The 25,679-nt window shown below is 35.9% G+C and overlaps 1 protein-coding gene across 4 annotated transcripts in view; it reads left to right on the forward strand.

The window, feature by feature from the left end:
- Window positions 1–25,679, forward strand: part of CDKL5 (cyclin dependent kinase like 5) — an 87,561-nt gene that overhangs the window by 35,262 nt on the left and 26,620 nt on the right. For all 4 annotated transcript variants that reach the window (XM_081948747.1, XM_081948750.1, XM_081948749.1 and 1 more), the window contains exons 2-10: window positions 7,107–7,299; window positions 9,810–9,844; window positions 15,159–15,204; window positions 17,669–17,805; window positions 18,740–18,860; window positions 19,914–19,973; window positions 21,610–21,700; window positions 23,332–23,521; window positions 25,057–25,137. In XM_081948747.1, coding sequence (XP_081804873.1) covers window positions 7,236–7,299; window positions 9,810–9,844; window positions 15,159–15,204; window positions 17,669–17,805; window positions 18,740–18,860; window positions 19,914–19,973; window positions 21,610–21,700; window positions 23,332–23,521; window positions 25,057–25,137 — 825 coding nt within the window. In that variant the 5' untranslated portion in view covers window positions 7,107–7,235. The remainder of the gene's footprint in view (window positions 1–7,106; window positions 7,300–9,809; window positions 9,845–15,158; window positions 15,205–17,668; window positions 17,806–18,739; window positions 18,861–19,913; window positions 19,974–21,609; window positions 21,701–23,331; window positions 23,522–25,056; window positions 25,138–25,679) is intronic.

The following is a 25,679-nucleotide window of genomic DNA, read 5'->3' on the forward strand; positions in this document are numbered from 1 at the left end:
TTTCAGCTTTCAATCAGAATAGAGCTGGAAGGGACCTTGAAGGTCTTCTAGTCCAACCCCCTACTCAAGCAGGAGACCCTATACCCATTATGGCAAACCTATGGCACACTTGCCACAGGTGGCCCGCAGAGCCCTCTCTGCTGGCACACCAGCTGTCGCCCCGGCCCAGTCCCACCGCGCATGTGCACACGCCTCTGCCGTGCACGTGTGGGGACAGGATCTTCCCCAATCTCTGCAGTTTTCCCCAAGCACTCCCTACTTTTCTCCCCATAGCATGCCCTAGCTTTCTCCTGCATGTCTGCTGCCCATGCCTTCTCCTCAGGTTCCACCCTTTGCATGTGCCTCTCCATGGCAGGAATGGAGGAGAAAGCTAGGACCCCCGGGGGGAAGAAACTGTGGAGATCGTGGAAATGCACAGGAGGCAGGAAAGCAGGAGAAAGCTAGGATGCGCTGGGGGCAAAACTGTGGAGATCACGAGGCCACTGTGCCTTGTTTTGGGCCTGCAAAGCCTGCACCAATGTGGAAGCCAAAACAGGGTGCAGGATTGGGGTGTATGCACGTGGGCAGGGCATTTTGGAAATTGAGGCATGCATGTGTGCATTTGCGTGCCTGAGCGGTTTGGGCACTTGGCGCCAATAAGGTTAACCATCATTGCCCTATACCATTTCAGATAGGTGGTTGTCCAGTATTTTCTTAAAAACTTCCAGTGATGAAGCACCTACAACTTCTGAAGTCAAGGTGTTCCACTGGTTGATTGTCCTCACTGTTTCTCCTTAATTCCAAGTTGCTTCTCTCCTTAATTACTTTCCATCCATTGTTTCTTGTCTTGCCTTCTGGTGCTTTAGAAAATAAGTTGACCCCATCTTTGTGGCAGCCCCTCAAACACTGGAATACTGCTATCGTGTCACTCTATACCCAATTCCTGAAACCGTTGTTCATGTTTTTGTCTCCAAGCCCTTAATCATCCTAGGTGCTCTTCTTTGCACTTTTTCCAAAGTCTCAACATCTTTTTTGTAATATGGTGACCAAAACTGGATGCCATATTCCAGATGTGGTCTTACTAAGGCTTCATAAAGCGGTTCTAATACTTCATGCAATTTTGTTTATACAACCAAGGATTGTATTAGCTTTTTTGGCTACTGCTGCACACTGCTGGCTTACATTTAAGTGATAATACAGTAGGACGGCAAGGTCCCTGTCAGGTCCCATATATTTCTATTGGGACACTGGCATTTTGATGGGAGGGGGAAGGATTGGAAGGACCTCTATATGAAGTTTGTTTCCTGCATTGCTGTGGTGTGAGTTTTTGTTTCCTGCATTGCTGTACTGTGGGAGGGGTTTTGTTTGCACTGCTTTAAATTGCTGTTCTTTAAGTGGGAAGATTTAGTTCCTGCCTAGACCTCTTGCTATCATAAGCCTTTCAATAAAAGCTCCTTTTGAAACAACTTCACTTTCAAGTATCCTGCTTTCTTGCGAAGATTTGGAGAGGCAAGACCTTACATTAGGCAGGAACTGCAAACTGGTCAACCTGGAGCGATAACAGCCCTACCATGTGGACAGTGCACACCATGTCTGCCCAGGACGGTGACTATGAAGAGGCTAAATCCTGGGGGAGAACCCCCTGCAAGACCCAAGAAGAGGAGGCTCTCAATGCCTGGATCAAGGAGAACATTGCCTCAAGCACCATTGCCAAGCCAAGGTGGCCCATCGGCATTGGGAAGAAGGAAGGCTGGGGTGGCAGGACCAAGGATGTCACCCTCACTCATGGAAGCCTCCTGGTTGGAAGCAGGAGATGGGAGACCTCTACAGCAACAACAAACTGGAAGAAGCCCCAGACTGATCCTACCAACTCCTGATGGAAGCCGTTAATCGTGAGGGGAGCCATCCATGGCATGCGGATCCAGGATGCCCCAGGAGGCTACCAATGAATGAAGGGGATCCCCAACCCCAGAGGTATCTGCTGAAATCGCAGGAGCTACTAGTGAACCCATTGTAACCATGGAAGATCAGCCCAGGTGACATCTCAATGCAAAGTAAGGCCTGCAACTCAATAGGAGGAGGCTTCCATCTCTTAGAATTTTGGCGTCAAATTTGACAGGAATCCCCAGCAACTCACCTACATGCAGGACTATGGTAGGGACCTCCCTACACAAGGGGCCTAAGTGAGGGTTGTCACACTGGTTCTAGAAGGATTAGCTGCACGTTGGTTGGTGAGCCTCATGCACCAGAGCTCCGCAACTTTTTTTAAAATAAATTTTATTTTTATTTTATTTCATCTTGATTAAACAGACAAACACAACACAAAAAAAAATCCATCTTTCATTACATATTGTAGAAGTGTGTCAGTTGGTTACAAATAACTTTCATGCATCTCTTCCATAGTCATTACTTATAGTTCATATCACATTATATATTTTAAATCAAAAATCTTAATATATCTTACTATCAACATACCACAATTCTCATTTGACTATAATTGTTTTGCATGAAATAATCCAAAATTAAAAGCACAACCACATAATGACATTTCATTAATTATTTCAAATATTATCCAATAACATTACACCTTTATAACATGTTCTAAGTAAGAATTAATTATGTTTGGTAACAAAATTTCTAATCCTCTTTTCAAAATCGCTGTTTACAACTTGTATCCCAATTCCTTTTATTAAACCAATACATATATATATGTATGTATATATATATATATATATATATATATATATATATATATATATATATATATATATATATATATATATATATATATATATATATATATATATATATATATATATATTGTTAATTATATCCCTTGTCATTTCATTGTTATTGTTATAATTATTATTTATTAATAGAAATTCACTAATTATATGAGGTTTCCTCTCATCAAAACAACATGTGTGTACGTTGTTATCGTTATCAGTTATTTATTTAACATAGCACTCTAAAAATTACTAAATTACTAATCACTAATCATATTGTAGAAGTGTGTTGATTGATTACAAATAGCTTTCGTGCATCTCTCCCACAGTCATTATTATTGTTCATATCACATTGTATATTCTAAATCAAAAATCTTTTTATATCTTACTATCAACATACCACAATTCTCATTTGACTATAATTATTTTAACATCCTTTTACGTAAAATAGTCCAAAATTAAAAACACAACCATATAATAGCATTTCATTAATTATTTCTAATATCCAATAACATTATCCCTTTATAACATGTTCTAAGTAAACATATTTACCAACACATGTATATACCTTATTATCATTATCAATTATTTATTTAACATAGCACTCTAGAGATTACTAAATTACTAATCACTAATTACTAAAATTAACTAATTTTTTATTATCAACTTTCATATATCAGCCTGTATCCTTCCAATAATAATACAATTTTATTTCTTTTGTCATTTGTGTAATTGGTCTTCTATTTATTTCCTTCATAAAATTTTTGTGGACTTCTCTCTGCATCTTGTTGCTTGTAGCATCACTTAAGTAAACTCGATGCCCTCCATCTGCTATTTTAATCAGCTTATCTTTGGTTGTCAATCGTGCTTCTAACAGGTTTTCTCTCCTTAGATCCATCGTTTTTTTCTTTTTTCTTCTAAGCCTTGAAATCCAGGGTAGAGTTCCTGTCCATCTAATTCCCTTTTCCATACTCCCCTTTTCCCACTTTCAACCATGTTCACTCCACTAGTAAAGTCATAACTTGTCTTGTCTTTATAATTATTTTCTTCTTCAATTTTTGGGACTCTGACCCCATCATTTTTTGCTGTTATAAACTCTAATTTTTCCATCTTCTTCTCAATTCTCTCTGTTACTTCTAATAAATTTTGAATTCCAGCCATAATGTTTTGCAGAGTTAAGGTTTCTTTTGAGTATTGTGCCTGTCAGGCCTGTAGTTATGTTTCTTTTAGGATCTTTGGCCTGCCACATTTTCTATTATTTTCCTATACTGTTTCATTAGTGTAGTAGTTGGGAGGGGGAATAGAAAGGAGTAGATTTGTGGAATGTGGTGTTGTCATTCTTTCTAGAAGCCCAAGGTCATCTTTTGTCTCCGCACCTTGACACCTGACCGGAATCAGCAGGGTGGAGATGCCAGCGTGGAAGAAGAAGATTGGACCATGTGATGGATTTATGGGTGTGGGCATAAGATCATGAACTTTCAACTGGGTGGAATCCCAGGAAGCTCGTCAGAATTGGGATTCCACAGATGTGCTAAGATGTCTGTCTTATTAAATTGGAACTTTAAGGAAAGTTTTGCCTTGGATTCTGATTTAATTCTGCATGATACTTGGAATGCTGACAGTGCCATTTTAACAAACTGGTAGACAAACTGGTAGACACTGCCACTCTGGCTTTCAAAGCTTCTTATGTTAAATTAGCTTAAACACAAATTCATTTATGATCTTCAAAAAAGAAGGTTCTGTTTCTTTTTCTCTCCCACTGCCAGTAAGGCTCTCAGAATGCACCTGTATAAACATTTCGTGCTTTTGCTTCTTATCACTTTCTATAAACGAGATACAAAGTCAGTGAGATCAAAAGGAAAAGGGAAAGTGCATTGTTTCAAAAGCTCAAGCCTCCAGCCTCCAAGTGGCAGTATTGCTTCCCACTCTCTAATATTATTTCAAACTCAAAAGAAACGAAGTTCTTAAATGGAATTAATAGTAAGAAGTCAAAGTCTTTGTTAAAATAACAAAGAAGATTTTAATCCATAAATTAAGAAATAAAAATAGAAAAATGGAAGAAGAAAAACTAATCCATTCTCTTTTTTTAAAAAAAGTTGCGAGCACTTCAATCCACAAAGTAGAATTATAAAGAAAAGAAAAAGAAAAACACACTATCCAAAGCAATCCAATATAGGTTAATTTTGCCTCTTGTTTTCTTCTGCTTTTGGATTTAATTTAACTTGCTGTGAGTTTCTGTTTTCTGCATTGCTGTACTGTGGGAGGGGTTATGTTTGCACTGCTTTAAATTGCTGTTTTTTAAGTGGGAAGATTTAATTCCTGTCTAGACCTCTTACTGTCACAAGCCTTTCAATAAAAGCTCCTTTTGGAACAAGAGTCCTGCTTCCTTGCGAAATTTTGGAGAGACAAGACGTTACATTCCCTTTCACAATTACTTCTAGTTAGCAAGGTTTTGTCCAATTTGTACTTGTACCTTTGGTTTTTCCTGCCTAGGTGTAAAACTTTGCTTTTCTCCACATTAAATTTCATGTTATTGATAGGGCTCATTGTTCTAGTCCGTCAAGATATTTTTGGATCCTGCGTTTGTCTTCTGGGCTGTTGGCTATTCCTGCCAGCTTAGTGTCATCTGCAAATTTGATGTTTCCCTTCTATTCCCTCATGTAAGTCATTTACTGTACTAGCTGGATACCTGTGCTTCGCAACGAAACTATGTGATCAGGCAATGGAGGATAAATCCGGTTCACTCTGGTTCAATCTGTTGGCTCAGTGGTGGTTGGTGATTGAAACACATAAGGGAATATCGCTCCCGCCACCTTGAGTGCAGAAGCAGTTCCATAGGTGGGAGGCGTAGACATTGTCGTGAGGTACCAATGTTTAGTACTGTAAGGAGCCCCAAACCACTCCTGAGTGAAGGAGTGGAACGTCTGCCAGTTTGAAATGAGGTAACGGAATGTGAGTCTTTTCAGGTGGGGAGGGGGAGTAGAATGTCTAACTCCTTAGCATCAGAATATCTTAATATGTCAACTGGCAGTTGGAACAGAATTCTTTTCAGGTGGGGAGGGGAAGTAGAACTCCTTAGCATCTTACTGTATAAGAAATACTAATGATCTGATGGTCATTTCGAAAAATCCTTTCTTAGCGAGCACCTAGAAGCCAAGAGGAACATACATGCCAAATTTCAAGTTTGTAGGCTTTACAGTTCTGGAGATTTCGTGATGAGTAAGTGATATTTGCCTTTTATATATATAGATGAAGATATTGAAGGGTATCTTCATCTATATGCCAAATGTGCCAAAGATGGAATGTTGTGGTACCCTACCTCTTACTTTCCTCCTTGTAGATACAGTACTATTAAGAACTACTCATTGAGTATGATTTGTCAGCCTTTTACATCCATCTGGTGGTGATGCTGTTTATCCCACATTTTTCTAGTTTACCAGGAAGTAGGTTGTGGTCTACTTCGTTGAATGCCTTATTGAATTATAAGTATACTATGTCCACAGCATTTCGTCACTTTGTCGAAGTATGAAATAAGATTGGTTTGACATGATCTGCTTTTAACAAACCTGTGCTGTCTACTAGTTATAACTTTATTTGTTTCTAGATGTTCACAGATATGTTTTTGATTATTTTTTCCAGTATCTTCCCAGGCATTGAAGTTAGACCTGTAGTTTTCTGGGTCTGTTTTTTTCCCTCTTTTATTTATTTATTTATTTATTTATTACTTGAACTTATTAGTCGCCCCCTCTCCCCACAGGGACTCGGGGCGACGTACAAAAGTATTATATAGCGTACAGAGGAGGTAAAAATAAATAAATAAGTTACAATACCTAAAAAAGTTAAAACCCCAGTGAAATTAACCCTTAAAACTAAAATTACCAATTAAAAATGCCCTGGGCTGGAGAGGTTGTAGTATTATGCCAGGTCAGCTAGTCGAAACAGGTAGGTTTTCAGCTTCATACGGAAGGAGCGAAGGTTGGTTGTTGTCCTGATGTCTGGGGGGAGGTCATTCCAAAGGGTGGGGCCCACTACAGAGAAGGCCCTACTCCTGGGCGCCGCCCTCTGGCACTCTCTGGAGGACGGCACCCGGAGTAGTCCCTCTCTGTGTGAGCGGACGGGTCGCAGGGATGTATGGGGCAGGACGCGATCCCGCAGGTAACTAGGCCCTGTGCCATGAAGATGGAATACATGAAATAATGTTGTCCTGGTTTATGCATTATATATTTAAGACCCTGGTGTAAACTGTATCAGACTTTGATGGTTATTATAGTCTTTGATAGCTTGTGCATTATAATAGAACTATTAGTCAAATGTATTGAATGAAGGTACTGTTGTACATTCAGTACAAATCTTGTGAAATTACTTTAGCTCATGCCAATTATATGTTTATTTTCTTTGCAGGAATCTCTTTACAGACTTAGAACATAAATGTGCTAAAGCCTATCAACCATTGCAGACTGGACATCTGCAAATATTTTGGTCTTCTCTGGCCATGTTGTACAATTGGTGTTCCATGAGAAATTTGTCTTCATGAAGATTCCTATTATTGGTAATGTGATGAATAAATTTGAGATCCTTGGGGTTGTAGGTGAAGGTAAGCATATATTCATGAATACATTTAATTGGGGTTTGAGAAGCGATGTGAGCATAACTAGAAAGACGTAGATGAGACATTGATTACAGAATACAGTTTTTGTTTTGCCATGGCTAGAAACACAATTTTTCTGATATGGCATGATAGAACTACTGACTCATTTTTTCTGCTGTTTGACCAAATTAATTCCTGATATATAACCAAAATGGAAAATCTAAATGACTGCTATTATAGTAGGACAAAATAAAATGAATGGAACAGCAATTTTTCTATCATAAAGGCTTTAACTATTTATGTTACAGTTTTCTAATCTTATGAGAGCTTTCTTTCTTCCTTTGAAGCCTGGGAAAGAAAGGGCACACCCTTTTATATGTGAGATATTCAAAATCAAGAAGAGATCTTGATTGCTTGTCCAACTGAGCTTGGAGCTGTATTATAATGCTGAGTTTCAAAACTCTCGCAGAAGGTTTTCTCGTTTCCATGCCTCTGCAAGCACAGATTTTTAAAAAGTAATGTTGGTTCTTAATACAAATACTGGTTTTGGTAAGTTATGACTGTATATGTGTGGATAATAAGTGGTAGATATACAGTACTGTTGAAAATTTTTAATTCTATTATGTTTATCTTACCACTTAGTATATATTGCTGTTTATCCCTGAGTACATTTAGAAATGTTTTAGTGTAAAAATTATTTAACTTTCTAATAATTAAAGCATTCTTGCTCACCAATACTCCTCAAAATGGACTTCTGGAATTTAGTCTTTTGCTTCAGCTGCTTTATGCTACAACCATTCAAAATTGGTATTTTTTTTCAAACTAAGGAAGATAATGCTTAGATGTCAAGCTTCTTAAAAACCTACTACCCAATTTTCACTTAATCTCTACAGTCCCACAACAACATGAAATCATAGGTGCCCGTTCTGTACATGGTGTTGGCCTTTATATCATTACATTTTTCCCAAGAACCTAGGATGTAGTAATGTTTCAGTATAATATATGTGGGGATCCAAGCGCTGTGGGATTTTGTAATTGACAGATGGAAATTTTATTAATGCACAGATTTTCTAAGTGTCACCCAAGATTTTCACCAAGTGTGCCAATAAACACTAGGATCAATTTATGCCATAATTTTTAACTTAAATTTTCAGATCTTGATACTGTGATCTCTAATTCTTTGTCTTCTATTATCCCCTGATATTGCCAGATCAATTATCCACACTGTCGTTTCGCCCATAGTTAAATCTGAGCTAAGACTTTATCAGTTTTTATTCAGAAATTCCAAAATATTTCAATCTGCTCATTTTTGACTAATTTTTCAACTAAACATTCTCACCAACTTTTCACTAGTGCACATGGTATTTTTAATAAATGTTTCAGTGAATCATTTTGAAGACTATATTATATTGTTGTTTATAATCAGTTTCTGCAATCTTCTTGCAAGGAGCTGAGTATATGATCTACTGTTTCTTCTGCTTCTTTGTAGAATCTGTATTTTAATCATTTGATGATTGTTTAGTTTTGGCTTTGTTTGCATGAGTTCGAATAGCTTGCTCTTGAGCAGCTAAAATCAAACCTTTAATTTCCTATTTTAATATTCTATTTGTAAACCATTGCCAGATCTTATCTGTATCACTTTCCACTCTATCTTTTGAGGAAATTGAACATGTAATGTTTTTCCTTGCCAGTATTCTGTTTATGTTTTTATTACATTATTTCAATATTCATTATTATTATTATTATTATTATTATTATTATTATTATTAGTAGTAGTAGTAGTAGTAGTAGTAGTAGTAGTAGTAGTAGTAGTAGTAGTATTTAAGATTTAGTCTTCAATTCAATTCACAGTCTGGGACTGGTAAAAACTTAATAGTTCAGGTACTAACCAAGGACCTAAGAGCTGTTAAGTTAACTCCATGTATCTAGCCAAACTTTTGGGTATTGCTCCAAGGGCTCCTATTACTATTGGTACAACCATTGATTTCTTCCTCCACAATCGCTCAACTTCAATTTGCAGATTGCAGGATTTTGTTATTTTTTCTAGTTGTTTCTCTTCAATTTGTGCATCACCTGGTATTGCAATATCAATGAACCAGACTTTTTTCTTTTCCACAAAAGTGATGTCAGACATGTCTGTCTTTGTATTTGAAAGTCCCACAAACTCTTGACCTGTTCATTCTCAAGAACGTTGTCAGTTGGTGTTTCAGTAATTTTTGCTGCATTTATTTCTTTTATTCATTAAACATGAAACTCAGTCAAATGAACATTTGAAGATGTGTCACAAATACCATTGACTGGTGCTAATGGTTGATAGAGGTTGCTGCCAGCGTCCTAGGTATCAACCAAGAATAATAATAATAACAACTATTATTATTATTATTATTATTATTATTATTATTATTATTATTATTATTATTATTATTTGCCTTTTTAAATGTATGTATAATACTTTCTACAATGTACATATGAATGTTGAAATTTTATTTATTTATTTATTTTATTTTGGACTATAGGAGCTTATGGTGTTGTGCTTAAGTGCAGACACAAGGTAAGTAAAACAATCTATGTTGTGCTTTATTATCTCTCTTTTGGTTTTCCCAGACCATAGTTTGGTTCCATATGCCTGCAAATTGCCCTGGCTTGTGTACTATTCATTGTGAATGAGAAGCTGTTTCTTCCCTTTCCTTGTTTAAATCTACCTATAGTTTGGTCCTTCATTAAGAATGCTTATCCATGATTTTTACATAGTTTCTTGTTGTCATAGGCTACAGTTTAATTCAGAGTGGCAAATTATTGTTTTCTGCAGAAAAAGTTAAATTTGCTTAATTGTAAAGAAAAGTGAAGCTAATGATCATTATGAAAACTATTATTTTGCTTTAATCTCAATGATCCAACGCTGCTGTAGAGAATTACACCAAAAGTGTTGTATTTAAATGTTTTTTTTCTGTTAAACTAATTATTTCTAAACCCAATCTAAAAAGATGCTTTTGAGAGTTTTGATTAAAAAATCTGAATTTCTACTTTAAAACTTTGCTTAAATTGGTATTCTAGATTCTAGGCTTTATAAATAATGTAGTGTTCTTTGTTTTAATTTTTTAAATATAAAGATAAGAATCTATATTCTCAAACTATAGAAAAGTACAAAAGTTTTATTGGTTAGATAAAATATATTGATACAATGAATTACACTGAAGATTAGCTGCTGCTTGAGGGGGGAGGAGGGCTGCTTGCCTGGCGAATTTACTATTTCTATAATGCCTATCTTTCCCTATCATGTTATTCTTCCCATCACTCTTATCTTATCCTCTTTCCATATTGTTTTGTATCTACAGAAAGAGTTTCTGCATGCACAGTATGCGTGTATACTTACATCTGTAGTGCAAGAGTATGTTATGTGTAAGAGAAAGATCATCTGATACATACAGATAATAGTATTTATTAAACTTGTATGTCATCCAATTCTCAGTGACTCTGGGCGGCTCACAACAACCTAAAAAATTACAATAAAATTAACAAAACATAATAAATAAAGATAAAAGACAACAAGCACAAAGGAGGGAAGGAACTCAGTATCCCTCCCCAAAGACCTGAGTCAGGATGAAGCAAGTAAATAAGTGGATCCTAGGTCAAAGAATGTAATTTTAGTTAGCAATTATTAATTGGATTAATGTATTTTTTATCCTAGTCCTCTTCAGTACTTCTTTTTTCTTCTTCTCATTTCTTCTCTTTTCCTTAGGGTGTTGCTTCTTGCAGGCATATATTAAAGAATACATATGGATACATTAATCAGGCATAAGAACCTCTACAGTTGTAAATTGGATTTGGCAATCCTAGGTTGATAGGGAGGATTCTATAGGATTTTTGTTAGTGTCATTTATTCTTTTATCTCCTATTTTGGTAGGAAATAAGCCTGAATACAAACTCCTCCTTCCTTTGGATAAATGCAAAATAGTATTCTTTCTCAGTAATACTAATCATTTTTTTATAAAAATAAAAAAATAAAACATTCGGGAAAAAGTACAATAAAAAGGACAACAGACAAAAACACATATATGTGTATTATCCCCCCAGTTGTATACTTATAAATATATTGCAACAATGTTAGTTTCCCCCATTGTGAAGCAGGCCCAAATTTATAAACTTCTATATCTATTTGCAGCTTATTTGACCTATCTTTTTTATGTATAGTATTTATAAAAGCAAAGCAGTTTACAGTAAAGCAAAAGCAAAATCCTCTGTTAACACTCTATTATTGTATTTAACTTGTGGAAAGTTTACCACAATTGTTGCCATATGCTAAATAAATAAACCACAACTGTTATCTCTAATCTGTCCAGAATCAAATATCCTCATTTGCTTCTTAATAATAAAGCTTTTCCTTAAATTTTTGATTAAGGAGTTTTGCAACAATTGCATCTTATTCCCCAAAGTCATAAAGCTTTGCTATGAGTATCTCCACTGTTTCTGTAACTCAAAAAAATCTCTCTGTAAACAAAAACATAACATATATCCTCCCCTCCAAAAAATCTAGTTGACATTGTTTTTCAATTGTATATAATATGTCCATTCCCTAATTTCCATCAATTTTCTTAGGAAAATCCGATTTATCATTCATCAAGTCTGTCAACTCCAATTCTGTAAAGTCCTTATCCCTTTTAGCCTTCTCAAATACATCCACCATTTCAAACCAAGCTCCTATTATAAGTCTGGTTTGGCTGCAGTTGCTTGTATCTTTAGGTTGATTTAAAATCTTTGTTATGTTATCAAACTTTTTACCAAAGTCTTCAATTTGAACTTGTAAGTTAAGAGGAGGAGGAGGAGGAGGAGGCGGCGAGGGTGGCTCGGCCGAGGCCCGACGGACTTCCCTTTGGCCGAGTCCGTCCTGGTGGCGGCGGCGGCGGCAATGTGAAGGCCGGGCCCTGGCGAGCGTACTGAGGCTGGGCGGAGTGGCACAAGGACACCGGGCCCGAGGTGCCGCGCGGCGGAGGCGATCCGGGCCCGGGCGATGGAGACGCACGTCTCGTGCCTGTTCAGGGACCGTCCCGAGGCTTCCCTGAAGCCTTCGGAGCGCTTAAAACAACCCTCCGCCTCCGGGGGGCGGGGGAGGCTCTTTTCGCCCTCCCCAGGCTCCTATAAAGCCTCTGGAGCCTGGGGAGGGCGAAAAAAACATGTAAAAATGGGTGCGTTGTGCGCGCATGCTCACTGGGGGGGCGCGTTGCATTATGGGTGCGGCACGCACGCACACGACTCCCCCGCGCTCCCCCCACTTGTGGCATGCGAGCCAAAAAAGGTTCGCCATCGCTGCCCTATTCCATCTAGGAGAGCACTATGCCTCTTCATGAAAGCCTCAGCCTCCATAACTGTAGTAATTCTGGTTCTACTGCCCTCCCAGAAAATCAGCATGCCTTCTGGTAATAATCATTTAAACCAGACCCCCTTATCATATAACTTTTTTGCTAAAGAGGAGTATTTCTTCCTCTTATCTCTTACTTTCTTTGGGATCTGTTTAAGAATGGTTATTTCTTTATCTTTATATTTTAGTGGTCCACCCCTTTGAGCTCGTAGAACCTCATCTCTTGTGGTTTTTCTAAGAAATTTTACATGGACTTCCCTTGGAACATTATGTGTTCTTGCATATGCTGAGTTAATCCTATAAATCAGGTCAATATCCCACCCAAGTTGTTGTTTATCTCTATTAATATATTCAGCTAATATTGTGGTCATAATCTCCTTAAGATCTTCTTCCTCTGCTTTTTTCAGGTTTTGAAACCTAAGGAAAAAAGACATCCTTTCAAATTCTATCTTTATCATGTGGTTTTCAAATTCTACACTCCCCCTTTGGATTGTTCTATCCTCCTCCCTCACCCCAACCGCACCCTCCTCCAGTACACCTATTCTCTGTTCATTTTGTGTGACTTGTTGTTGCGTTTCTCCGAGCCGATCACTTAGATCTGCAAGTTGTTTTTTTTATTTCGTCCTGTCCCTTTAAGAGAGATTGAAGCATCTGTTGAGTAGATAAATCCTTTGAGCTTTCTTCAGGGGCTTTAGGTTGTAAAAAAGACCCCAATTGTGATTGATGGGTGACAGGGCTGGAAGTAGACGATGTCGGGGTCGAAGAAGTCTTGCCAGTCGGTACTTTTTTCGGAGCCATCATGAAGCTCAGAGACTGTTATAAATCTTTACAGAGAAATGGCGTCTGCAGGAGGGCACAGCCGGTAGAGATCACAAGGCAAACAAATCCAAAGGAGAATAAATCTTCTAGTCAAGTCAATTAGATAAGTCCAAATGTTCCAAATCCAAGGGAAAAAAGTTTTAGAGAGGCTCCTAGAGATCTCTGGGGTGGAGACTAGTTCAGAGCCATAGAATCTTGCAAGGAAGGAATCTTTTCCATAAGGATGAAGAAGAAGGAGGAAGTGGCCATCTTGGCTCAGCCTTCACAGGTGGGCAGGAAACAACAAGTCCCAAGTTCCCATACATAGTTCAAAGAAGAGCCAGTTCAGCCATCCTTTCTCCTGCAATTGCAGTCCAAAATTATTTTCCCATTATTAAAAAAGAGTGAAAGTAGTTTTTAAACTCCCTCTCTCTCTTCTGCGTGGAGAGAGATTTTACAAGCGCCGCTTTTCCGAGGGGGGTGGATTCCCCTCCCCTCCAATCTTATTTCTTCCAAAATTGAAACCAAGTTCCAAGCAAGCTGCAATCCATCCAATAAGCAAACCAATAAAAGATTTGGAGAGATTTCCCCCTCACCGCACTTCGGCTGTATCTTTTTCTTAAATTTGAAACCTCCCAGAGCCGTCCGGCGAAGAGGCGATGTCACTCCCCCCCCACTGCTCCCCGGCGCCTAGGCGAAGCTGGGAAAACACCCCCACCGGCTGCCGCCGACTGCGGGGGGTCCCAGCAAGCCGTCTTTCGGCAGGAGACCCTTCACCCGAGTCTCCTGTGTTCCTTTCGGAACCCGCCAAGGGAGCGATCGGCGGACTACGCGTCCGTCGCCATTCGGTCCCGGAAGCGGAAGTCCCCAGCCAAGTATTAATTCAATTGTAATTCAATTTGTAATTCAATTGCAAAGATGGATGGGGGTGAGGACTAGGCTCGTATAGAAAATTTAATGCCAAGCTTCTGTCATCCCTGTAGAAGATAGGAGCAGATTTCCTGACTAAATTTGATTCTCCTCAAAGGTTAAGAGAGAACTAGATGCCAGTAAGGTAAATCTGATGGATAAAATATAGATAGGTGAGCCAAGATAGTTTTTTCCCAGCACTGCTTTTTAAAATTTGTAGTTACATTTTTTCTCACATTTTGCCTCCTTTCCCATTCCAGAAAGAAAAATCTGAGACATATTATGAGATTCTTGTAGAAAGCCTGCTACAAAAATACTTTAAGAATAGTGTTCAAATTTAAACTAATTTTCAAAAGCCTAATTAGTATTTTTAAAATCTGATTTAGATATTTTTTGGATTATTAATTTTTTAAAATTTATAATAATATGTACTGAGAAGAATTGCAACAATAAAAATAAAATTTAAAATGATTAATAATTAATCATTTAGTGATTAACTATACTTTCATACAGTTCTCTTCCTTGCATGTATACAAAACAATAGCAGAAATAACTTTATCCAATTGCTCTGAAAACTACCAGCAAGAACAAAAGCCTACCTCACCAAATGTAAACTAAATAATGTTAAAATAATTTGGTAGAAAGCTGTTCTCCAGCTTTAAAAATTGCTATAAAAGTTCTGCTTCAACTTGCAACTCTATGCATGACTAGAAATCTGTAACATAATATGATATCAGGTATTTACTAACTAAAAATATGACTATTCTTTCTGGTGAACATATATTTTTCTTCCTTTTTTTAGGAGACACATGAAATTGTGGCCATTAAAAAATTCAAAGACAGTGAAGGTACTTTTTTTCTATTTGAATATATAGTGCATTTACTTTTTTAATTAATAGGTTCTTATCCAAGATTTGGAATAGTGCAGTAGTAGGAGTTTAAGAATTTATTGTCCTGTGTCAACATACCAACTATGAAGAGATCAGAGTTTTATTTCAAAACTTCTTGGATAGATTGTGGAGATCTTAATATGCTTTAATATGCAAGCTTTCTACATGTCTGTATTTGTTCAGACTTGCCTTTCTCAATTTGGCACCTCCAGATATGTGAGATTGCGGTAATAAACACTGAATTTATTAATGAGCTTTGTTTCATTAGAAAATATAGTCAGCATTTTTAAATTATTCTTACTATGATATTAACATATTTCAGACAGAATTCACTATGATTTGATTACCGTACATTCAGAATAAATCTGACTAATCTGAAATGTTTCCTGATAAGCAATTTATTACTTATCCAGATAGCTGAGTCAGAGTCTGTTATGTGTACATATCAGCAGAAATTTAATTCAGAAAAACCAACGTGACTTAATATGTAGTTTTAATATGTAGTAGTTGAACTGTGCATGGTTCTAGATCATTGAGGGAATAATAGCTAGCAAATAGTATCTCCTGATTCTGGTTTCACTTTTAAGGGTTATAGAAGAAGATCTCTTAGCACTAATAACAAATGTTCTTTCATTTTGCATTGAACCTGAAATGAATTGAGAGCCAATTTGGTGTACAAGTAGTCCTTGACTGGTCATTTAATGAAAATTCAAAATTCTGACAGCCTTGGAAAGGGTGCTTAATAGCCCAGAAAGCACCTCTGACCATCATAAAATGTACACCACCACCCCACCAAGAGTCATGTGACTGTGATCTGGGTGTTCAACAGCCTGTTCACACTTAGTGCCAGTGGCCAAATGCCCCATTATCTTGTGATTGCCATTTGCTATCTTCTCTGCTGGCTTCCCCAGAAAGTCAGTGGGAAAGCCAGCAGGGAAGTGGCAAGATGCTGTTGCCTACCAAGAGGGCTTCCTCTGATTACTGTGGGCTGAGTGAACTTCTTTGGCAGGGTGGAGAAATGGAGCTCAGATCCTGATTTTTGCACCCCTGCATACTCATTCCCTTCCTGAGAGGCACCCCATGCTCCTGATCTGGGCCTCAGTCCACTTAATGACCCATGTGTGATCACTTAACGACAATCAGCCCTAGGAAGGAGGCAGTGACAAACCTCTTCTGAAAAACCTTGTCAAAAGAACTGTAGGGACTTGTCCAGGCAGTCTCTGAGAATCGGACACAGTTAAACAGAAGAAGAAAAAAGTATATTTTTTTAGTATATTAATGCTTGTAAAAGGAGTTTATCTTCAGTGTAAAAATACTCTTTTAGCATATTTATTTAGGATTATTTCTCAGTAAATAGAGCTGTAGCAGCCATTGTTTTTATATTTATGCTTAGCAATATACAATATAACTTTAAGCAAAAGGTGCAATACCTCATTTGAGATCATATTTTGCACAACAAATAAGCATTTCTTTATTGACCTGGGACTATAAATACACAGGCACTTACCATTTTTTCTGAATAATGTATTTTCCTTTAAAAATGCCAAAAAAGTTTTTTTAGGTGCTTTTATCTCAGGCAGAATTTTAGAGTAATACTTATCTAACACAGTTAAACAACAGTTCTTTAAGGGAAATTGTAGTTAAGAAATATGAAAAATAAATATAACTAAATAAAAACATTGAAAAATAAGGCAGCCAAAGAAGAATAATTTAGAAGAGAAAGGCAAATTGTGGGATTTATTATTTACTGTTACTCTGCTATAAAATATTTTTGCTCTAATAGCCAATCTTACAATAATATACTAAATAGATAAATTGTTATGTAGTATTCACATAATTTTCACTACTAATAGTATTGGTTAATAGGTAAAATGTAATTTTCTTGAAATACTATTTCACTACAGATAAAATGTAATATGTAATAGTATTTTTTCATCAATGTAATAGTTATATCTCACTAATGAAATGTATTAAATAATGCACAAAGTTTTTTCCTTCTTTATTAAGGGGAATAGAAATTCAAATTAAATTTGTTTTTCCTAATTTTGATGAATATCTTAAATAATCAGTTTATAAGAATTATAAATATTTATTGCTAGACTCTTATGTAAAGTTAAGTGATTTGTTTGAATAATCCATAGTGGCTGAGTTAAAATGAGTTAGCCAAATAACCTCCATTATGCTAAGCCAAAATAAAAGAAACTATTTTATAGCTTAGTATGAAATATAGTAGGAAACTTGCTTTTTGTGAAATTTTGAACAAGACTATTTAGACTGACTGTTTGTTTCTCAGAGAGGATTTAAAGATTGATTAATAATGTGCTATCAATTCAGTGTCAGCTCTTAGTGATCACAGAGTTTTCTACAGGTTTTGGGAAAAGATTTGCATATGTTTTACAACCTTTCACTCTTTAACTTATAGAAAATGAAGAGGTCAAAGAAACAACTTTACGGGAACTTAAAATGCTTCGTACTTTGAAGCAGGAAAATATTGTAGAACTAAAAGAAGCTTTTAGAAGAAGAGGAAAATTGTATTTGGTGTTTGAATATGTAGAGAAAGTAAGTTATTTATTTAGAAATAAAATGCTAAGGTGTTCTTGAATACAAATTGCTAAACTTCAAACATGTTTTATGTATAAAAATGTTATAATACAGGGGTGTCAAACTCGCATTGTCATGGCAGCATCACACGATGTATTGGGACTTTTTTCCCCTTCACTAAACTGGGCAGGGCCATGGCCAGTGCGTGATGCATCTGGCCCGTGGGCCGCGAGTTTGGCAGTCCTGTTATACATGATATTAGTTTTCTATAGCAGTCTTAGTAATATTAAGTCTTTGCAGTAATTTTTGTTTATGATCAACTTAAAATTTGACATTGAGGGGAATAGTTTATCCTATTTTATTTCTTTATGCTTGAAAATAATCTTCAACTATGTTTTATCTTTTTCACTGGAAAATAAATATAATTTGTTTTATATATTAAATAAAGAATAGCATTTTAAAATATAGTTAATTGATGAAGCAGTAGCCCTAGATTTATGTAATAAGCTAATGTATAAGTTATGGTTTATAAACTACAGTGGCTAGGTTATCAAAATAGCTAAACCAAGTTCAAAGACATCTTAGGGGAAATTGGTGAATATGCATTTTCTTAAAACCAGTTGAATTGCTCTACAGTTGGTGTACAAATTTATAACATAATACCATTGCTGATTGTTATTTTAACCGAGAATATTATTTGCTGCTTTAGGTTTTATTGTGCTTTGTTTTATGCATTGGTAGCACTTTGCTGCTTTTAGAAATTATTTTTATTTGCCTTTTATATTGTATAAATTACATGATCATGTTAAATGCTTCTTTTGGTTCCTCTTGTATAAGACGGCCCTATTACAAGCCATTAATGGTTGTTTAAAAGTTTTCTAGGTAGTGGATAAATCTTAAATTGCAGAGTTTGTAATTTAGTTCTTTCTGTCTTTAATGATGTTGAATATAGAATATGCTTGAGTTGCTGGAAGAAATGCCAAATGGAGTCCCTCCTGAAAAAGTAAAAAGTTATACCTACCAGCTGATTAAAGCAATTCATTGGTGTCATAAAAATGATATTGTTCATAGAGGTAAGTAAATTAAATTTTAGACTGTATCTTTTCCTGAAAGCATAAATATGTTTTAGCAAGGAAGTTGATTTCACCAATTGTTGTAAATGTATTATCTATTTGTTAATTTAAAATAGTACATGAGGCAAAATTTTCTTTACGATAATAAGTAAAACACACTTCTAAAGTAAAATTGATGGGAGTTAGCTAAGAAATCCCACTGATTTTAATGAATCTAAATAACATACTTTGTGAATAATTTGTAATTTTCATTTTGCTCGTGTCTCTTTATCATTAATACATTTCTTTATTCTGATAATTCTTTATTAATTTTGTAATTGTAACTTCATTAAAATGTATTCATAATTGAATTTAATAAGTTACTGAACTTCAGGTTTAAAAACTAAATGTTTTCCCCAGACAATAAGCTTTCTTTTAGTATAGACATTTAGTTAAACTTGGTAACTATTATTCCAATATACTTTCTATTGGTTGTTCTATGATCATGCTTCAGTAACTTCTGGAAAGTTAGATGTCATTATCTACTAAAATTCATCAGAGTAACAGTTGGAAGAGATTTTGGAGGTCTTCTGGTCCAACTTCCTCCTCAAGCAGGAAACACTATAACATTTCAGACAAATGGTTGTTCAATATCTTCTTAAAAACCCTTGGTGTTGGAGCACCCACAACTTCAGTTTGAAGTTTGGCCATTATGTGTCTCTTGCTGAAGATTCCTTACAAAAATTTTCTGAATTTGAAAGAAAACCAGTTTGCTGTGGTGATTAAAGTGCAAGCCTAGAAACAGGAGACTATGAGTTCTAAGTATCCCTTAGGCATAAAAACCAGCTGGGTAACTTCAGGCCAGTCACTCTCTCTCAGCCCAATTACCTCATAAGGCTACTGTGGAATTAAAATTAGGGAACCCTCCCTTCCAAAATATGCCATTTTGAGTGTTTGGAGAAAAGGTGAGTATAAATGCAGTAAATAAATAATATGCTGTACTGTTTCAATTGTCTGTTAATGCAGAACAGTGTATATGTTGTGATTTGTTAACTTTGTGTTTGAATATTTCAGATATTAAGCCAGAAAATCTCCTAATAAGCCACAACGATATTTTGAAATTGTGTGACTTTGGTAAGGCTTTTAAAAAAAAAATTAGTTTTTTTTTATTACAATTCTTTATAATTTGAATTATTTTATGACAGTAAATAACCTTTTTAATTATAGTTTAATACAATACTGAAATACTGAAAAATCTCCACTCCCAACCAAATTATCTAAACTCTGCTGTCTGTTGTTCCTCTGGAATGCACACACCCTTTCTTGGGAATCCAAAACACATTCCATCATGTCATCTCAGTATGCTATCTGGTTATCATAATTCAGTGTTCTAAACAGTAGTGTTTTTCTGGTTAGCAATATTTTGGTTATTGTTACTGGGAAGTGCATACTAAAATTAATATTTGTATAGGTAGTCCTTGACTCATGACCACAATTGGGACCGGAATTTCCATTGTAAGTCATTGCAGTCATAAGGCAAGTCAATTTGATACAATTTTACAACAATTTTTACAGTGGTTATTAGGCAAATCGCCATGATCACTAATCAAATCATGCAATTATTGAGTAAATCCAGCTTTCCCAGTGGACAGTGTGGAAATCAGCTAAAAAGTTTGCAGATTGCAATCAGCAGGATACTGCAACGGATTGTAAAGGCAGTTGCCAAATGTCCAAAATTGTGATTACATAACCATGGGTCATAAATGTGAGCACAGGTCAAATCACTTTTTCTGTTTTAACTTTAAGCCATTGTTAAATGGTAATACATCAAGGACTACATGTATAATTAGAACGCAAAAATCTATTTGCATTCTTAGTAAGATGAAAGATAGGTTGCCTGTCTGCTGGATAAAGTACCTAGTGAGTTTAGCTATTAAACTAGGGCAACTTTTGACTTTAAAAGCTGTAACCTTAAAACATATTACCCTGAGAATAAGTGCCAATACTGTTTGTTGTAATACTGGAAATTAGCTGAACAGGGTATGCTTTTTTTCCAGCTGTCTGATAAAATTAGAAATGCTATATATAAGAGACTCTAAAGATTGCAAGCATATCATTCTATGTATTGAATATTCTGCTTTTTGCTTGCTTAATTACAAGCATCTGCTGAAGCACATGTAGTACATTTGAAGAACACTAAGAATATAACACTTTTAACAAATGCCCACTGCTATTATGCTATGGTGATTCAGGTTCCATTTCATTTTTTGTGACTGAGGTTATTCCCACTCATTCACAACTGTAGAATTAGTCACCTGAGCACTTATCTAAATTTACAATGTTAATGTGAAAATGGCACATACCATGATCAAACCATCTGTTGCATATCCAATGAACTTATTATTCTGTCCAAAGAACTAGATGTTGATACACATATGGTTTTGTATAAAGTGCAAAGAAGTTTCTATGTATGTTTTTTATTGCTTAAGTTGAAATTATTGGATTTGTAAACTTTAATATTTCATTTCATTAATGTACCTGGATGTATATGGTGATATATAAAGTAACCCTCAAGTACAAATGAATTTTGCATTTCCTTTTAATATTTAATTTCAAATGGTCAAGGTTTTTTTCTAGTTAATAAATATGTTATAGTTATTCTTTCTAATCTTTTAAAACCTTATTCATACATGGAATTTCAGGATTAAAAAGATAATATATTACTGAATTACCAATATGTTAAGATCACTTTAATATTACTTTAATGAAGGTTTTGCACGGAATTTATCAGAAGGTAACAATGCAAACTATACAGAATATGTTGCCACCAGATGGTATCGTTCTCCTGAACTCTTGCTAGGGTAAGTAAACTTAGAATTTATAAAAAATGTGACATACACACACACACACACACACACGGTGTGTGTGTGTATCATTGTGTGTGTGTGTGTGTGTGTATATATATATATATATATATATATATATATATGCTGGTTTTGTTGTATTCGGGTCTTTTCCCGTGTAAGGTTGAGATTGTCTTTGCAACGTTTCGGCAGGATCTCACCTGCCATTTTCAAGCTGTGGGCTTAAAATGTGATCGGAGCTGCCGTCTTTCTGTAAGTCTTGGTGGGAGGGGATGGGGTGCTGGCTTTGTTTCAGTAAGTGGAATGATTGGTTGTGTGGTTGTATCATGATTGGTTGTAACACAACCAATCATTCCACTTACTGAAACAAAGCCAGCACCCCATCCCCTCCCACCAAGACTTACAGAAAGACGGCATTTGTGCTGATAAATAAATAAAGGGAGACTAGTATAGATCTATTTCAAGCTATTTAGCTCTCATCAGCTAGCCATACCCTTACTGGGATTTGAACCTGGGCTGTATTACATATTAGGCAGGAGTTTTAGCCACTAAGCCACAGGCTCTCCTCCTTATCAGCTGAGCCAGGGAAATAGGTATGTATTTATGTTACAACCCCTGGTATGCCCAAATATGGGAGGGAGCTCACTACTCCCTCTTTCTGTCCTTCGACTCATTACAGAGGACCATCCAGGCAGAAAACCATATTTTTATTTTTAATGTTGCCTTTTTATATTTGTGTTGTATTTGTGCTGATAAATAAATAAAGGGAGACTAGTGTAGATCTATTTCAAGCTATTTAGCTCTCATCAGCTAGCCATACCCTTACTGGGATTTGAACCTGGGCTGTATTACATATTAGGCAGGAGTTTTAGCCACTAAGCTACAGGCTCTCCTCCTTATCAGCTGAGCCAGGGAAATAGGTATGTATTTGTGTTACAACCCCTGGTACAATACAACACAAATATAAAAATATAAATATATATAAAATACACATTTACACTCTTCAGTATTGGTCTATTTAATAAGCCCAGTTCATTATTACTTTAGTTGTTCTTGTCAATTGCCTAGTTTGATAGCAAGAGCTGAATTGAGGATTTGCTTTCTTTTGAGATATAGTATTTAAAGATCGTATTGCTAATATATATTTTCAAATAGGGCAAAGATGGCTTGTGGAAATTGAAAGTATGATTCAATAACTCTTATTAACAATGATTCCTTTAGGTATTCCATGATTTAATAGGACGGATACGTATTAAAAACCTTTCTTTAAATTACAAGTTGTGTGTAATGATCTGAAATGTTGTCTTCACAGTAACTAGGGAAGTTTATGACCCAAACTATAAACTAAAGCTAATCAGGAATAATTATTGAATAATTTAATTTTGTTATATTAGTAGACCAGGACACTTCGTATTGTTTCTATATTTTTTCACATATGCTAAATGTGAGCTTGTGACTATTGCAACTATAATAAAGAGCAAGCTATTAAAAGGAAGTTTGTGTTTTATGTCTGAAGATCTTTGATACTGATTCTATTTTTTTAAAACCATTGCAGGGTAAAATACTTAAATATGTTATAGAAATATGAGATCAAGGAGCAATAGCAGAATATCCTTTTTTTTCCCCAGGGCCCCTTATGGCAAGTCTGTAGATATGTGGTCAGTAGGCTGTATTCTGGGGGAACTTAGTGATGGGCAGCCATTGTTTCCTGGTGAAAGTGAAATTGATCAACTTTTTACAATTCAGAAGGTATTAGGACCACTTCCTGCAGAACAAATGAAGCTTTTCTACAGCAATTCCCGTTTCCATGGCCTACGGGTAACGTTTAGCTTAAATGTACCATGCATGTTTTCTATTAGTGAATTTGCATGAAGACTTTCTACCAAAATTCTCCCAATACTATTTTTTATTTTATTTATTTATCAAATGTAGACACCTGCCCATCTCACTATCTAAATGACTGGGCAGTTTACAAATAAAAAAATCATAAAATCATATAAAAATAGAGTTAAAATGGAATTAGAACTGAATGACAAACAGAGAGACAAAACAAAGATAAAAGATAAGATAAAAAGTAGAGGGAGTGCTTTTACACAATTAATGTGTACTATCATTTCTCTGGGTATGGCAAAGAATATATTTATGACACATGTTAATAGTGTTGTTATGAATAGCCTTGTCTCTATATACAAGATTTTGAAAAATTCAGATAGGAGCATTTTATAGTTCATGTTTGGAGAAATTTTGCACCTTAAAATTCATTAATTAATAGACTGAACATTCATTAGACTAAATAACTGGATAAATATTGTTTGTATTCAATACAGGTAGTCCTCAACTTACAACCATTCACTCAACAATCTTTCAAAGTTACTAATTCAGCTCCAGTACCACAACCGCCCTTGAGGAATGCTGCCTTAAGCCTCAAACCATGACAGCCATCACAGCACAAAACCCCATGCCCTACCTACATTCCACAGGCCCTGCCTTGCCCAACTCATCTTCGCCAACTTCTTGCCATTGGTGATAAGGCAAGCCCAACTTGGCCGTACCCTAAAGCTGTTCACTCTACTCTCCAAATTGCACTCTGTGTCCTCCAAATAGCACATTTGTTGTTGTGAGACTGGGAAAGGTAGCCTCACAGGGTCAGCAGCAGCCTTGTGAAGGGCCAGGGAGATCATGTGGCAAAGGTCAGATGGGCCTTGGAGTTCAGGGTGGCAAGTGCAACTTGGAATGCTTCCTGGGACATTGTGGCTTTGTGCTGAGCTGCTGGAGCTTCCTGGGCATGATGACTTTGCAGCACACTATTGGGCTCCACAGCTCTGGGGCTACTTTCCACATTGCGGATTTCTTGGTGTGCTGCAGTTCTGGGACTGCAAATGAACAGAGATGAAGGGAGATATGCAGGTGCGGGGCTTGGAAGCAGTTCCTTACCTTATTGAGGCTCAGGACTGGTGGGGGGGTCCAAACTTACTCAAATTTGCTTATCAATGGCAAGGGGAAGTCCTGGAAGTTCAGTCATTAAATGAGTGATACAGTCATGTGATTCATGCTTTATAACCACATCACTTACAGAAATTCAAGCTCCAGCTGAGGTTGAAAATTAAGGATTACTTGTATCTCCTTAGCAATAAAGCTGCTGTTAGCTTTTTAAGAAACATGGGGAGTCTAATCCTACATCATCATCAGCACAGTGTAGGGTTGGTCTGACAAGGAAATTATCTTTGAGCTATCATTTAATTTACCTTTAATATTTTTGTTTTTCCTGTTTTGTTAGGATATAATGCTAACAAAATTTTAATGATTGATAAATGCCAGTTCTCTATGTGAGTTATATGTAATCTGTATTACAGTTTCCTGCAGTCAACCATCCACAATCATTGGAAAGGAGATACTTGGGAATTTTAAGTGGTTTTTTACTTGACCTTATGAAGGTAGGAATGTTGATTGTTTACATCTTCAGAATAGATAGATAGAGGGGGAGAGGGAGGGAGGGGGAGGGCTGTAATTTAACTATATATATGTTAATAGTCCTGTATAATCTTATAATTTGAAAATATAATTACTTCATACATTTGAGATGGTATGGGGAAGGCACAGAGATAGGATTTTTTTTTATTTTCCTCTCATTTCACCTGAAATCAACAAAACTGCATGTTTTTAACAAGGTCTGTTTTCAGATTTTGTATGGAATTTGTTTCCTTAATAGCATTAAATAAATTTAATATATTAATGATGTAATAAATCTGAAAAATCCAATAAAGCAAGGTCTTATAAGATTTTCTTACAATTTTCTTACATATAGCAAAAGAAACTTGCTGTGTAATTTTTATGTATTATGTAAATCTGCATATAAGTGTATACCTTATACTATAGAAGATTGCCGTGGGGTGGTTTTCTTATTTTTAAGAACAGATTTTAGAGTCAACATTTTTATTTAAGAGTGGGAATGATAAATAATTTTCAGTTGCATATA

This window comes from Natrix helvetica (assembly GCF_964273705.1).
Source record: "Natrix helvetica genome assembly, chromosome: 3".
NCBI lineage: Eukaryota > Metazoa > Chordata > Lepidosauria > Squamata > Natricidae > Natrix > Natrix helvetica.